Source organism: Pinus tabuliformis, chromosome 2_1 (assembly GCF_031772625.1).
Source record: "Pinus tabuliformis cultivar Carrire ecotype Pingquan chromosome 2_1, CPIR1, whole genome shotgun sequence".
In the NCBI taxonomy this organism is placed as follows: Eukaryota; Viridiplantae; Streptophyta; class Pinopsida; order Pinales; family Pinaceae; genus Pinus; species Pinus tabuliformis.
In genome coordinates, this window is record NC_142299.1 from 325,252,808 (window position 1) to 325,267,455 (window position 14,648).

General features: G+C 37.5%; 1 protein-coding gene across 1 annotated transcript in view; it reads left to right on the forward strand.

Moving 5' to 3' along the window:
* The window catches only part of LOC149200159 (phosphatidylglycerophosphate phosphatase PTPMT2-like), a 141,513-nt gene extending 130,061 nt beyond the window's left edge, over nt 1–11,452 (forward strand). The window contains exons 6-7 of the mRNA XM_089402623.1: nt 10,299–10,388; nt 10,478–11,452. Of these exons, the coding sequence (XP_089258749.1) occupies nt 10,299–10,388; nt 10,478–10,684 (297 nt within the window). The 3' untranslated portion in view covers nt 10,685–11,452. The remainder of the gene's footprint in view (nt 1–10,298; nt 10,389–10,477) is intronic.
* Nucleotides 11,453–14,648: the final 3,196 nt, after the last annotated feature.

Sequence of the window (14,648 nt, forward strand, 5' to 3'; positions counted from 1 at the left end):
AGTGTGTGTGAAATTACACCTGCCTATCCCAAAATATCAGTTTGCTGTCCAAAAATTCAGTTTGTTGTCCAAACCACTATTTGCTGTCCCAAACTACTGTCCGCTGTTCAAACTACACTTTTCAGCCTGTAGCTCTGATACCATGTTGAAATTTGATGACTAAAAAATTTTTGCAACAATCCCAACCCAGTTTTAATTTCACCTTATCACTCCCATTCAGTTAAATGCTCTTTCCCATAAACATACAGTCAACATATGGAATTTTGGAAATGAAATTTCCAGATTAAACTCATGGGACTATCAACACATGTTGAAAATGAATATGGACGTAACCAGACCCACAACACACATAAAAATACACAGATTTTTGGTCAACTTAGACCTAGGCAAAACCCCTTCAATCTTGTTTGGGAAAAACCTGTTAGAGAGCTCTTCAAATTTCTTTATCTTTCAAGTTTAGGAAAAATACATTTGCAGACAAAAAAAGACAGCAAAATACAACATATCTCTTCAAAAACTCCTTGAAAACCATGCTCACGTTTCCTCGATTTTTGTGCCCACTTGAAGCTGAAAATATGTAGTGTACATATACGACTGTACAGACTATCCGTATGGATTTTTTTCAAAAACTTCTCTCGAACGACGTGCAGCTCACAACATTCAATGATGTTCACACTGAACCTTCTGTTGTGTTAAAATTGGCAACTAGGGCCAAAATCCATGTGGTTCATCTTATTTATGGCAGCTGATATTTTTCTTGGATCCCTCTCATCGAGAGGTGTAGGATTGGTCTAAAGATCATCCAATTTCGATAATAATTCATGGAGATATGAATTTATTTGTGTTATGGGACAATTCGTCAAGGTCAGCCAAACAACCAAATAACCCCCATATGTGCTCAACCTTTTAGTATAAAAGGAGGTGACTTGATAGTCATTTGAACACGCACTTCACTCTTGATTTCTCTCCACTTGTTTTTGGGTTTTAGTGGAAGAGAAGTCTATGAGGAGGAAGCCCTAGACGTAGGAGGAAAGGAGACTAAACAAGGAGCCCTAGCCACAGTTTGGCCGCAGTCATAAAGGGGTTCAATACTGCCCTAGCCGTAGTCCTAAAGAGGGTGGTTTAGTCACAGTCCAAGAGAGGAGATCCCTGCTCCTATATGCTGCCCAAACTTGCCCTAATACACTGCCTAAAGGGATACCCTAACCACAGTAAAGAGGCTCCCATACACGTTGTCTAAAGGATGCCAAGCTGCAGTCCAAGCAGGGAGAACTAAGGCCTATACACGCTGCCCTAACCTGCTCCTATACGCTGCCCTAGCCTGCCCTAACTCGCTATTAACCTGCCCTAACTCGCTATCTAAAGGATTCACTAACAACAGCCAACAAAGGCTACTTAGCCGCAACAAGAAGGGAGTTGTTTAGAGGATCATCTATACACAGCAAGGTAAGGCCTAAACGCAGTCATCCTACTCTATTTTGGAAGGGTTTAGGACAACCCTTAGACGCAACAAAAAGGAGACTTAGCCGCAGTCTATACATAGCTAAACACAACCACAAAGATGATGACAGGATGCCCTAGCCGCAGCAAGAAGAGACAACAAGGTAATGTCACTTCAGGACAACATGGAGAGCTTAGATCAGAGGCCAAGTTGCTGTGGAAGTGCGGATTAGTTTGAGGGCTGTTTGAGGGTGCAAACAGGTCCTGAATAGGGCTGTCTCAAGGATCAAGGAGCTGTGTGTAGGGCTGTTGAGGCCAAGCCCAATCAAGATTGTTTGGACTGCAATCAAGGGGTTTTGGAGTGAGCTGTAGATGACAACTGTACTGTGATAGGCAGTAGGCCTTATCACCTAAGAACAAGAGACAACGTGGATAGGCTTGGGGCAGGTCTGTGCACAATATGTACATTAGCATAATGATGTGATAGGTGGCATCATGATGAACGCAACATGGTGCAATATGGTGCAACATTGGGATAGCATGGTAATGATGGGCATATAGCAGCAATAAGAATGGATTGAAACAGCTAGAAGGTATAGTAGCAGTAGGGTGATGAGGTACTGCAGCAATAGGATGATGAAGTATTGCAACATGCATTTGGGTGCAACATAGTGCAATGAAGAAATGATGGGTACAATCACGCAACAGTACAATGATGGGTACAATCTGATGAGATGCAACATAGTGATGATGGGTGCAGCATGGTGCAACAAAGTGAGGTGCAACGTGATGATGAGGTGCAGCACAATGATAGGTGCAGCATGGTGCAACAAAGTGAGGTGCAACGTGATGATGAGGTGTAGCACAATGATAGGTGCAGCATGGTGATAGAGTCACCTTGGAGAATCAATTGAAGCAGCACGTCTTCAACTGAGTTCAACTACCTCATGTATCATCTTCTTAGAGACTATCTATGCTCTTATTTAGATAAGTCAAAGTGTTGACTTCTATTGTATATGTACCATCTCTCTCTCTCTCTCTCCGCTGAACTATTGAAGAACATATAAGAAGAATTGATCAAGGGTTTCCCCACATTGGGGTTTGTCTCTGGCTACCGCCACATCTTGTGTCCTCTTGTCTTGGCTTGTCTTCTGCGATTTATGTTTGTGTTCTATCTGCAATTTACTATTATGCTGATGTGATTGCACAATATGTACATTAGCATAATGATGTGATAGGTGGCAGCATGATGAAGGCAACATGGTGCAATATGGTGCAACAATGAGATAGCATGGTAATGATGGGCATATAGCAGTAATAAGAATGTATTGCAGCAGCTAGAAGGTATAGCAACAGTAGGATGATGAGGTACTGCAACAACAGGATGATGAGGTATTGTAGTATGCATTTGGGTGCAACATAGTGCAATGAAGAGCTCAACATCATGCAACAATACAGTGATGGGTATAGTCTGATGAGATGCAACATAGTGATGATGGGTGCAACATGGTACAACACAGTGAGGTGCAGCATGATGATGAGGTGCAACACAATGATAGGTGTAGCATGGTGATGGAGTCACCTTGGAGAATCAATTGAAGCAACATGTCTTCAACTCAGTTCAACTACCTCATGTATCATCTTCTTAGAGATTATCTATGCTCTTATTTAGATAAGTCAATGTGTTGACTTCTGTTGTACATGTACTATCTCTCTCTCTCTCTGCTGAACTATTGAAGAACATATAAGAAGAATTGATCAAGGGTTTCCCGACATTGGGGTTTGTCTTTGGCTAGTGCCACACCTTGTGTCTTCTTTCCTTGGCTTGTCTTCTGCGATTTATGTTTATGTTCTATCTGCAATTTTCTATTATGCTGATGTGATTGCTAATCAAGAAAAGATATTGAGCTAACTGTGAAAATTAAAATAAATTGCTTTGAGCATAGAACATACATAAAATTAACATGCTGTCTTATAAACCTTGATTTCCATGCTTAGCTTTGCTCAGAAATAACTCCTTCAACTTGCTGCAACAAATTTCTCCTTCAGAACATTTCTCCAGCTCTCAACCTCCTTTCTCCAATTTGCTCGTGAAGAATGAATGCAATCTCTCTTTTCTTTTCCCTCTTTTGTTTCCCTAAATGACTTTTGGGCAACCCTAAGATCTAATGGCTCAGATTCATTTTGATGGATGAGAATAAATGTGCATTTAATTCTCACTTTCTATTTTTTAACTCACCCATTAAATAAAGTACCCACATTGTACTTTATGTCTAAAGTCACTTTTCATTTTATAATTTAACATTGACTTTACCACTTATAAAGTCACTTTCACTTTATAAAGTCACACTTAGGAAAATAATTATTTTGGACACTTTTCCCTAGGTAGAGACTAACCCATGGGAAACCACTTATCCAAGGTACATTAAAAATCAACAGTAACCATATTACCAGATCCTTGCTATCAAACTTCCTTGTATCGATCTTTGGAATGTGGTTGGTCTTCAACCCAAAGTTAGAGTCTTTAAAATCATGATTCACATTCCTCTTGTCACCACTAGGAAACATTTATTGCGGCAACTTTGTCAAACCTTCCTTCAAACCTTCCATGTCCCTTTTAACTTTTGCTTTGGAACCATCTATCTTAACATTCGTCGCTTCCAATTTATTTTTGGTTGCTCTTTGTGAGAGCGAAAATTGTTGCACTTGTTCCTGCAATTTTGATATAATGTTGCATTTCTTCTTCTTCATGCGTCATAGTAGAGCTTTCTATAAGCTTAATGGTTGTATCATATTTTTTTTTGCGAGTCATTTTCGAATCAAATAATGATATCTATGCTTTTCTATTCCCTTTGAATCTCTTCAAACTAATTTTTCAAACAAAAATTATGCAAATTTAAAAATACACATCTTTTAAGAGCTCGATTTTGAGCTTCTCGATCTGATTGACTTTGAAATTGCTTGATCTCTGTGATTTCGACCTTTCAATGTCTAAAATTACGTCCCGAGGTAGCTCTATGTGTCTTCTTTCCAATGCCACAAGTTAGATCGAGATTGTATTCTTCAAGGAATAGTTATATCAAATCTCCCAAGATGACTTAATTATGCACTGGTTTAGTAGAGCAAACTTTTAGGGGATGCCATGTGTCACTGTTTCAATCTTCGACCCTAAAACTCGTACTCGAAATACTATAGTTTGTGCACTTTCAATAACTTTTTCCGGAATTCAAATCCAATGATCAAGAGAAAGTTATTACGATTTTCCTTGGGACACTTATTTGAGACTGGATTCTGGAGTATACAGAAACCCTAAATTCCTTGGACCATGTCTCCAAATATATAGCGAACCAACGTCTGAAATTGTAACCAGATATTCATAAAAAATGTCTCCACATGGTAACATTTTCACAATCTGAAGCTTCATAGGAAAAAAGTTATATTGAAAATGCCATGATGACTCGTTTGAAGGAGCAAAATCTAGAACCAAGAGCTTTGATACCAAATGTTATGTAACCAGATAAAAATAACACAAAAACGTAAGAAAAGATAGAACAACGACTAGATGATAAGCCACTTCGAGTGGACAACCTCCCTTTACATCACATAAATGAACAATCTTTGGATGATTCAGATGACAATACCTCCTTGGTATAATTAGGAGTCTAAAGGGTCAGAATATAATTAGGGCCTACATAAGAATAATAATGTAAGGGTACAAGGATAACAATAGTGAACTTCTACGGCGCACAACAATAACAATATGAGGGCTAAACTAGTATTATAGGGACCTAACAACCTAGAACATTGTTTGAGTGCAAGTTGTTTTGGTTGCTGTGACCATTACTGTGGAATCTAAATTGTTGTTTATTTTGGCACATTTTAGAGTGATAATACAATGTTGTGTTATGGACATTATATGTATGTGGTGCTATCTAGTATCCATTGCAATGACCTGCATGTGTTAAAATTGCACTTTTGTTGAGTTGCCTTGGTGTGCACTTTTGGTCACATATTTGTACATTTGATGGACAACTTAGCAAACAATTATAAGTGGAAGCTCGACAATCATAATGGATCATTGCCTTCTTTATCTGTCTCTTCAAATAATGTTATTGGTTGCCGTGACCATTACTGTGGAATCTAAATTGTGTTTATCTTGGCACATTTTAGAGTGATAATACAATGTTGTCTTATGGACATTATATGTTAGTGGCACTATCTAGTATCCATTGCAATGACTTGCATGTGTTAAAATTGCACTTTTGTTGAGTTGCCTTGGTGTGCACTTTCGGTCACAGATTTGTACCTCTGATTACATCCCCCTTGGGGGGGGGCGGGGGTAACTTAGCAAACAAATATAAGTGGAAGCTCGACAGTCATAATGGAATGTTGCCTTCTTGGGCTATGGAGAATATAGATCTAGTCTTGAGTGTATTTCACATAGCTAAAATGTCAAAGTTATGGTTACTAGGAAGCATTGCCTCATGAACATTGACTAGGATAATTGAAGCCATCAAGTATGGTTGTGGGGTTGGTTGTTAATTTTAGTTAACAATGGTATGTACTATGCTTAGCACAATTACTTCAATGTTCCTTTAATAGCCCAATTAAAATTTCCAATTTAGTTTTCCAATAGCAATCACATTAGCCATAAATCACATTGATAGTAACTGTAGATAGAACATGAACAATAAAAGCAGAAGACAAGGGGACACTAGATTTGGCGGATGCTAGGGAAAAACCCTAAGATGGGGAAAACTCTTTGATCAATTCTTCTTATTATTATAGCAAATGTTCCACAAAGTGAGAGAGTACAATAAAGTCAAAATTGACTTTCCAAATGATGATTAAAGTAGCCCTTTCAAACTTGAAACATTGTGCAGTAGTCAACAACCCTAACCAGAAAGTCAACACTGGTCAAAGCAACAACGAAATATCCTCAAAGAAGCTCGGTCATACCTAGGCAAACTTGGCCTGATAAGGTGGTCAAAGTCAACCCAAAATAATCTTGAAAAGAATGGTCAAAACTTTGTGGTTTGGTCCCTCAATCAACCTTCTAATGTCTACGGTCAAAGTCAACAAAATGCCACAGTTCCTTTGCTCGTAAATGCGGCCTGCAAAAAACGAAATTCAAACACAAAAACCATAGTCAAAGGAGGTCAAACTACCCCTGGTTAATGCTGGTCAAGCCTGCAACAATCTCTGAAATTTTGGCCTTGTAATTCGTCTTGCAATTTGTCCTTCTGCTGCCACATGTGAGGAAAAGAAATGCCTAATAAGTTGTACGAACCAATCAAATGATGAGAGAGAAGAATGTGTGAGTGAGTGAGGTGCCAAATGAGGATGGAGGCCTCTTATATTTATACAAATCGTTAATGGATTGGACTTTATGGGCCTACATGATGATGTGGCTGACCTTGACAATTTACACATGTGTGGGCACAAATTCAAAAACACATTTCTGCTTGTCCAAATTTGATGATCTTTAGGTTGATTTTGGTCCTCTGAAAAGAGCAATTCAATGCAATCATCATCTCCATTAGATGAGCTGTCCAAAGCATAGTTATCAGAATCGGTAGACCCCCTAGGTCGATAATCGGCTAGAACCATAAAGAAATCGGTAAAAGAACCAGAACCAAAAAACTATTGCACCAAAAACACATAAATATTCAAATCTTAAAGAAAACCATATATATTCATGGGCATCAATATGAATCCAAACCATTTATACACAAATAAGCAAAAGTTCTCATTTATATAGCATGTGAGGCTGCATATAACCGAAATAACACCGAGTGCAATCCATATTGAAACCAAACTACTATTGAAAATAGCAACAAGAAATGCTAAAAGTAGAAATTCTAAAAATAGCATTGCTATAAATAGCATTTCAGGATATACTCCAACTCTGTTGGAAATAACAAAAAATAGAAATGCTAAAAATAGCATTGCTATAAATAGCATTTCAGGATATATTCAAATTCTGATTTGTCCTTTAATCAAAATTGAGAATTAAAATTCGAATTTAGTCTCATTAGCTGTTTGAAAAATAATTAATTAATTCATCTTGAGTTAATTAGTTGGTGAAAATCAAACATGAAGTCTTTGTGAAGACATGCAACATTTATCCCTTTGATTGAGGAAGTTATCCCTTAATTAAGGAGATAAGGGTGAGTTGTATTTGAGTTGTAATTAGTTAGCTCAGTTAACTGAGTTAAGTCAAGTTAAATTAGTTCCAAATAGTTTGAGGAACTAATTGTGAGTTCAGTCAGTTAATGCATGCATGCATGCAACTAGTTTACTCCAGATAACTGAATATTCTCTCATAAATAACTCATGCATGTCAGTTCAGACAGAGACCCAGCTGAGATTAAAGACAGGGACATTGTACTATCAGTTGGAGGATTTTTCCTATAAAGGAAACTCATCCATGTAGAAGGAATTATCTCCTTTTGGATTGCGTAGTTATTTCAAAGGCCAGTGTTGTGTGTGAGGTGAGAATCACACAGGTTGCAGGTGGAGGACCCAAGAGAAACTGCGCAAGGAAATAGGAGGCTTGGAGGATTGAAGGAAGACATATGTGTTGTCTATTCTGTCTATGAGCAACAATGAGGGATTGTACTGAGAGCTGGATAGTTTGTGAGCTAAAACTTTGTGTACTCCTGAGATATTTCCACTTGTATGATAATACAGATAGCGGGATTTTTAGTTGAGGCTTTCCCCAGAGTATTCTTCTGTGTTTCATGTGCATGATTTCTTCTTCTCTGTTATACGTGTTCGATTGATCTTGCTCAAATTGATTAAGCTTCCGCAAAGTTTGATAGTAGAAGTAGATCAAGTATTTTGCTTTAGTATATTGCATTATCAGGGGATTTACAGTAAGAATTTGTACATGGTATCAGAGGTAGCTGATCCATAGAGAATTTTCTACATGGTATTAGAGCAAGGTTTTGTAGAAAAAGTTCTACAAGGTATTAGAGCAATGGTGAGTCTTGCTCTCCTCGGTCTTCCTAAGAGATGGCATAGCTACCAGGACATAGTTAATGGAAGAGAGAAACTGCCACATTGGGAACGACTGTGGTTGGATTTGATGCAGGAGGAGATCAGGGGGAGCATTAGAGATGGTTCTTCATCCAAGGAGGATGAAGAAAATTTCGCCTTAGCGAGTAAGGCAAGGAAAGGGAAGGAGAAGGATTCTCATTCCAAGTCAAGTTCTTCCCATTGTGGGAAGAAGATTGACAAATCTAAAGTGAGATGCTTTAATTGTCATGAGGTGGGCCATTATGCAACTAAATGTCCATTGAAGAAATCCAAGAAGGGATCCTTGGAAGGAACTGAAGGTGGAGCATTGGCCTCTCAGTTCGAATTGGATTTTACCCTCATCACATGCATGGTGTCATTGATGATGGGTTGTGGTTGGTTTCTTGACAATGGAGCCTCATTCCACATGACCGATGATAAGAGTTTGTTTAGTACCTTGGAGGAGAAAGACCTCCAAATGCGCATAGAGATGGGTATTGATGAAAGGTATCGTGTTTCAGGTGAAGGTGCGATTGCTTTTTAGAGGGAGCATGGAGCTTCTATCACCTTGACAGATGTGAAATATGTGTCTGGACTGAAGAAGAACTTGGTATCGATCGCCATAGGAGAAGGTGAACCATTCATCCTATGCATATACACGTGTCATCAATCGTAGGAGAAGGTGAACCACTCACCCTACACACATGTCAACCATCATGGGGTATCACAAGGGAAGGTGAACCACTCAACTTGTACACAACACACCTATAGGGGAAGGTGAACCACTCACCCTAATACTGCCCCCTGAAATCCATCTACTGCCATCCCTGATACTGCCCCCTGAAATTTGACCATGCCCAACTATACTGGAAATTTGTTCCTGTGTCCTGTTGACAGTTTTCTCCTATAATATTGTTTCACGAAGGCTTTTACCTCCAGAGCTGTTAGATAAATCAAATGTTTCATTTGTAACTATAAGAAACTGAAGCCTGTTGTAAGATCTCTATGTATGTACTTTGTGTGAGGCCATCGGAAGCCAGTTTTATGGCTAAAAGAACGGTTATTGATATACAAAATTTGTAACTTCTGTTATCTAATTAAAATGGTACTTGTAGAAATCTATTATATGGATCGCTAAGGGTGATTTTGAGCTCTGTTGAGTGTTAATTCAAGTATGTCAAGTAGAATGTTAAACCTTTGATACAAAAATTTCCGAAAGGCTTGCAATTTCTCTAAATGTAATGTTACTCTTGTTTTCTGTAGTTGTGTCCTGTTCCTTTCTGGTTGCTTCTGGCTGTCATCATGTCCCAAAGTCTAAATGTGTACTAAGTTGGCATGCTGTTTTCTGTTGTGATTTTGATAAAGTTTATTGTGACGAATCTGTCACCAAAGTTAATTTTCATCATAGTGATGACCTTAGATATTTGAGAAACATTATGGTTATTTCCATCTAATTAAAATGGTACATGTAGAAATCTATTGTATGGATTGCTAACAATGATTTTGTGCTCCGTTAAATGTTAAATCAAGTATGTCAAGGAGAATGTTAAAGTTTTAAACAACATTTGATACAATAATTTCTGAAAGGCTTGCTCTTTCTCTGAATGTAATGCGTAGCTGTGTCTTGGTCCTTTCTGGTTGCTTCTTGCTGTCAGTAGGTCCCAAAGTCTAAATGTTTACTAAGTTGGCATGCTATTTTCCGTTGTGATTCTGATTAATTTTTTTTTGTGATGGATCTGTCACCAAAGTAAATTTTCATCATGGTGATCACCTTAGATACTAGAGAAACATTATGGTTATTTCCATCAAATAATAAGATACCCGAATCTGATGGTCAGGTTGAACACAAAGGAATGAGTCCAGTTGACGCATATGCATATGTAAGGTCAAAAAGACCAAGGGTTCTACTAGCAGCTTCCCAGTGGCAGGTATGTAAAGATTTTTATATACTCATTACTGTATGTTTGAACATTGCCCGACCAAGTGAAGATGTGAGCCTGTGGCTTTCTTTCTACAGGCAGTGCAGGAGTACACTAAGCAGAGGCACAAGGATATTAACAAGATTGTTGCTTCTACTGGGTCATCTAGGACATTTAATTGCCCTGTGTCACTGGCCATATCTCAGAAGCTGGTTACACCCGATGGCAGAGAGAGAATTTTTAGTTATGATGATTCAATTGTATTTGTGACAAATGCTGATTTGGATGGATACAAAAGTAGTTAGGACATCTGTCTCGTGGAAATAGATGATAGAGGAACTTGGGATGGTATGATGGTGTTGCAAGATGTGTCGTGTAGTGATGAACTCCGTTGCTATACACCCAAGGCCATCTGGTATTCAGAATAAGCTTTCAAGCGGAAACAGAAATAGGGCAAATATTTAGTGCACAGCATTCCGGGTCTCTTCAAATACCTTGGGTGGTATGTGGCTATTTGCTAGATTGCAGAGCAAGCAATATGGTGCAGGTAGATGTTCCTATATGCCACAACAGAGTAATTAAATATTATACAAGCACTTGATTACAGCAGGCAGGTAACTTTTTTGATCGGCCTCCAGTCAAATTAAATGTTTAAATTGGCTGTCAATATTTTGTCTTTGCAATGCTGCATTTTAAAAGCTATTTCCCTCCCTTTGCCTAGAATAACACCAGTTGCAAACAAAACATAAGGGATAGTGACACAAGTTATTGACGTGAAGGATGTCTTGGGCTTTTTCAGCCTTCTGGGGTTTGCTCTGTGCGCCTTTAGGAACAACTGAATTGATATGCCGAAGTCAGCCCACAATAAGCCAAGGAAGAGACTTTGCCTATAGGGATCTTATAAACATGAGGTGTCCTTTCAGGGAGGGGAAGAGAGTGAGAGGGACAATGAGCAGGATGGAAAAAGTAGATAGGATTGATCATTGTTCTGGCCAAACAGAAACGGAAAATAGACGACTGATGAGTCGTATATTTTTCAAATTGAAAACACACGAACAGAAAGATGGGGATGATATTCAAGTGGAAGTGTATGTTGTATGGTTTGCTTATATTCTGATGTGAAATTTGTATGTTAGCGGGATATATCTTAATGAGGTTAAGATTCCTGTAGAAGTCCAAGTACAGGTCTCTCGAGATGATTCCCTATAAATGCTTCTTAGTGGTTCACTGTAAGGGTGAGAATCATAGATAATACTCAAAACACTGACATGGATGTCCTCTTAATTAGTGTTCATGCATGACTCACGGTGTGGCATATTCTTTTCTGTATCCATCCATGAATATTTTGTAGATCTGTTGTTGGATCTAATTTGTTACAGTAAGATTTGTGTATCGAGTATTTTGACTTTAAAACAATCATATTTTTTTTATTATTGCATTGGACATGGATGTCTTCTTGGTTAGTGTTTATGCATGACTCGCAGTGTGACATTTTCTCTCTATATCTATCAGGGAATATTTTGTAGATCTTTTATTGGATCTAATATGCTACAGTAAGATCTTTATACTGAATATTTTGACTCTAAGACAATCATATTTTTTAAATTATTGCATTTTATTTTTTGAGGTGATTATGCTATATCTTGATCATTACCTTTTTAAGTAAAATTTGCGATCATCAAACATTCGCAATGTGCCTGATGAAATAACAAGTTAATAATATCAGTTAAATGGTTGTAGTGTTTTCGGGATTTAAACTATCTTCGTGTCTAGATTGATAGTTCTGCTGCCCACGCATCAGTAATCTGGGTACATCATTACCGCCTCGTAAATATAAATTTCTTATTTATTAGTTTTTTTACTGGAAAAGTAAGAAATATAATGTAAACTATTTTAAAGAGAATGCTTCCATAGTTCCGTGTGCTACTAAGTGTCAGGATATCTTTTGCAGATGAATTTTTTCATGACAAAATATTTGACGAGGCTATAACAGAACCATAGATCAAAATTACAAAATCTGTCAGAATTCCCATCCAGATTTTATTGTTGCTTGGGAGTGGTTTGAGATCTTGCTGAGAAACAATGAGAAACAATGTGAGATCTATCTTGATGGTTCTTATTTCATCATGAGATTGTTGGAGGCCTTCATCATTGCTTTTGGATGTGTCATCAACATTAAGAGTTTTGGTTGCAATCCTGCTCAACTATGCACTCACTCTGAAGTGAGGCCTTATGTTTGTCCTGCAAACTCCAGCAATATTTATAGTGTTGTCTTCTAAGAAGAAAACTTATTTTCATTTGAAATAAACAAAGATACGATACTGGAGTGCTCTGGGAACAGTACAAAAATGATCATCGAGAGATAGATCTCTTCAGAATCTTCCATTATAGATTCAGGAAAATCCACAGCCCTCATAATATCATATATACTATCAAATATACTGTTTATCTAGTAACTAAAAACAGTAGACTCAACAGTCCCATGAATCATCAAATTACAATTTCAAAAGTTAAGAAATCATTAAATGAAAACTGTTGTAAAACAACTGTATGACCATCCTTTATTTCTTCCAATGAATGATGGATGGTGTTCAGGTAGATGAAGTTCTTCCTTTGAGAGCTGATCTGCAATCTTGTTCTGCTGTCTATAAAAGTAAGTATACCTGACGCAAGGAAATTTATTGTATATCAACTTTAATTGTTGTACTAGTGGAAGGAAAAACTTTTGTACTTGGAGGTTTTCATTCATCCAATTAATGATCATACATGAATCTCCCGATTCCCTAAAGATTTTGAATCCCTTTGTGCAATGCAGATTTTAGTAAGGAGAGTAAGGCCTTGAAATCCTTTTGGTTATTTTTTCTTCTTCCTATATCACCTTTGACCTAAAATATTTGTGCCCATGAAAGATATAGAATGAAGTCAATCCCCACCAATAAAATGGATTTGAAAAGCCGCATCGAAATATCCCGAAACTAAAGACATGACCACCTCTATTTTTGATAGAATTATCCTTGGTTTAACCTTTGGAGTATAAAGACCTAAAATATTTGTGCCCATGAAAGATATAGAATGAAGTCAATCCCCACCAATAAAAGATTTGAAAAGCCGCATCGAAATATCCCGAAACTAAAGACATGACCACCTCTATTTTTGATAGAATTATCCTTGGTTTAACCTTTGGAGTAACTTTATAGTATGCAAATAAAGCGTTAACTTGTGCAGCTACCTGGAGGGTAGATATCATCAAGGGGGAATGTTAACAAAATAGAGTTTCTAGCTAACCTATATTTCCTATAGAATCATAAATGGGATTTCCTTGAAGCACTTTAGATCTTGTTCAGCCAAAATCTTCTCGACCTCAACCCAAACTTCCCAAGAAAAATTACATTGTAAGAATAAATGTGAAGTATTTGCCTCCCTACACTTGCAATGTTTGGATATGGTCTATTTTTTTTGGAGAGCTTCTAATGTTAAAACTTTATTGTTCAATATGAGCCACATTAACAACTTACATTAAGGAGTGGGTGGGTGCTTAAATTTCTAAAGCTCCTACCACCACCTTTTGTCATCATTTGGTGTTGGTCCAAAAGGAGTTTAGTATCTAAGACTAAGGTTATAATTCCCACTTTCTCCATTCAGAGCCTAGATTAATTCATTTAGATAATTGTTCAATCTTATTGTTGTTGCTTGAGTTTTGCTAAAAGTTGATATCAGCTTTAGGAGAAATTTCCTTATAGATTGACATTAGTTTCCTTTCCCTAGCTTTGAGACCATAAGGATGTGCCATTTATACTATCAATCAAATTAAATGTACGTTTGTAAATTAGCTATAGGTGTTGTATGATTTTGTTGGGGAGAAAGATGTCTATATCACTCCTCATTTTTGCATCTACCTCCTTTGTGATCCGTCTCCCAATATCCATGTTTGATAAGAGCCTATTTTTTTTCGCTAAGGAAAAAGCGCAATTTTCATTAATTATAAGAAAATTACATCATGTATCATCAACATGTATGAGACATTGTCACCAGGAAATGGGAAACCCATTCAGATCAGTATAGTCATAGTTCAATATTTACATAAAAGAAAATATAAATGCATAGTCCGTTCAGTCAACAAGCGCTGAAAAACCAAAAAGCAAAGAAATGTCGAATGATCTTTATAAAATCATTCCGAGTTTGATAAGAGCCTATTAGTGGGAAGGCTAGAGGCATTGCCTTCTATTGGCTGGATACATTCACTCTACCTTTCCAACCCTTTCTTATCCA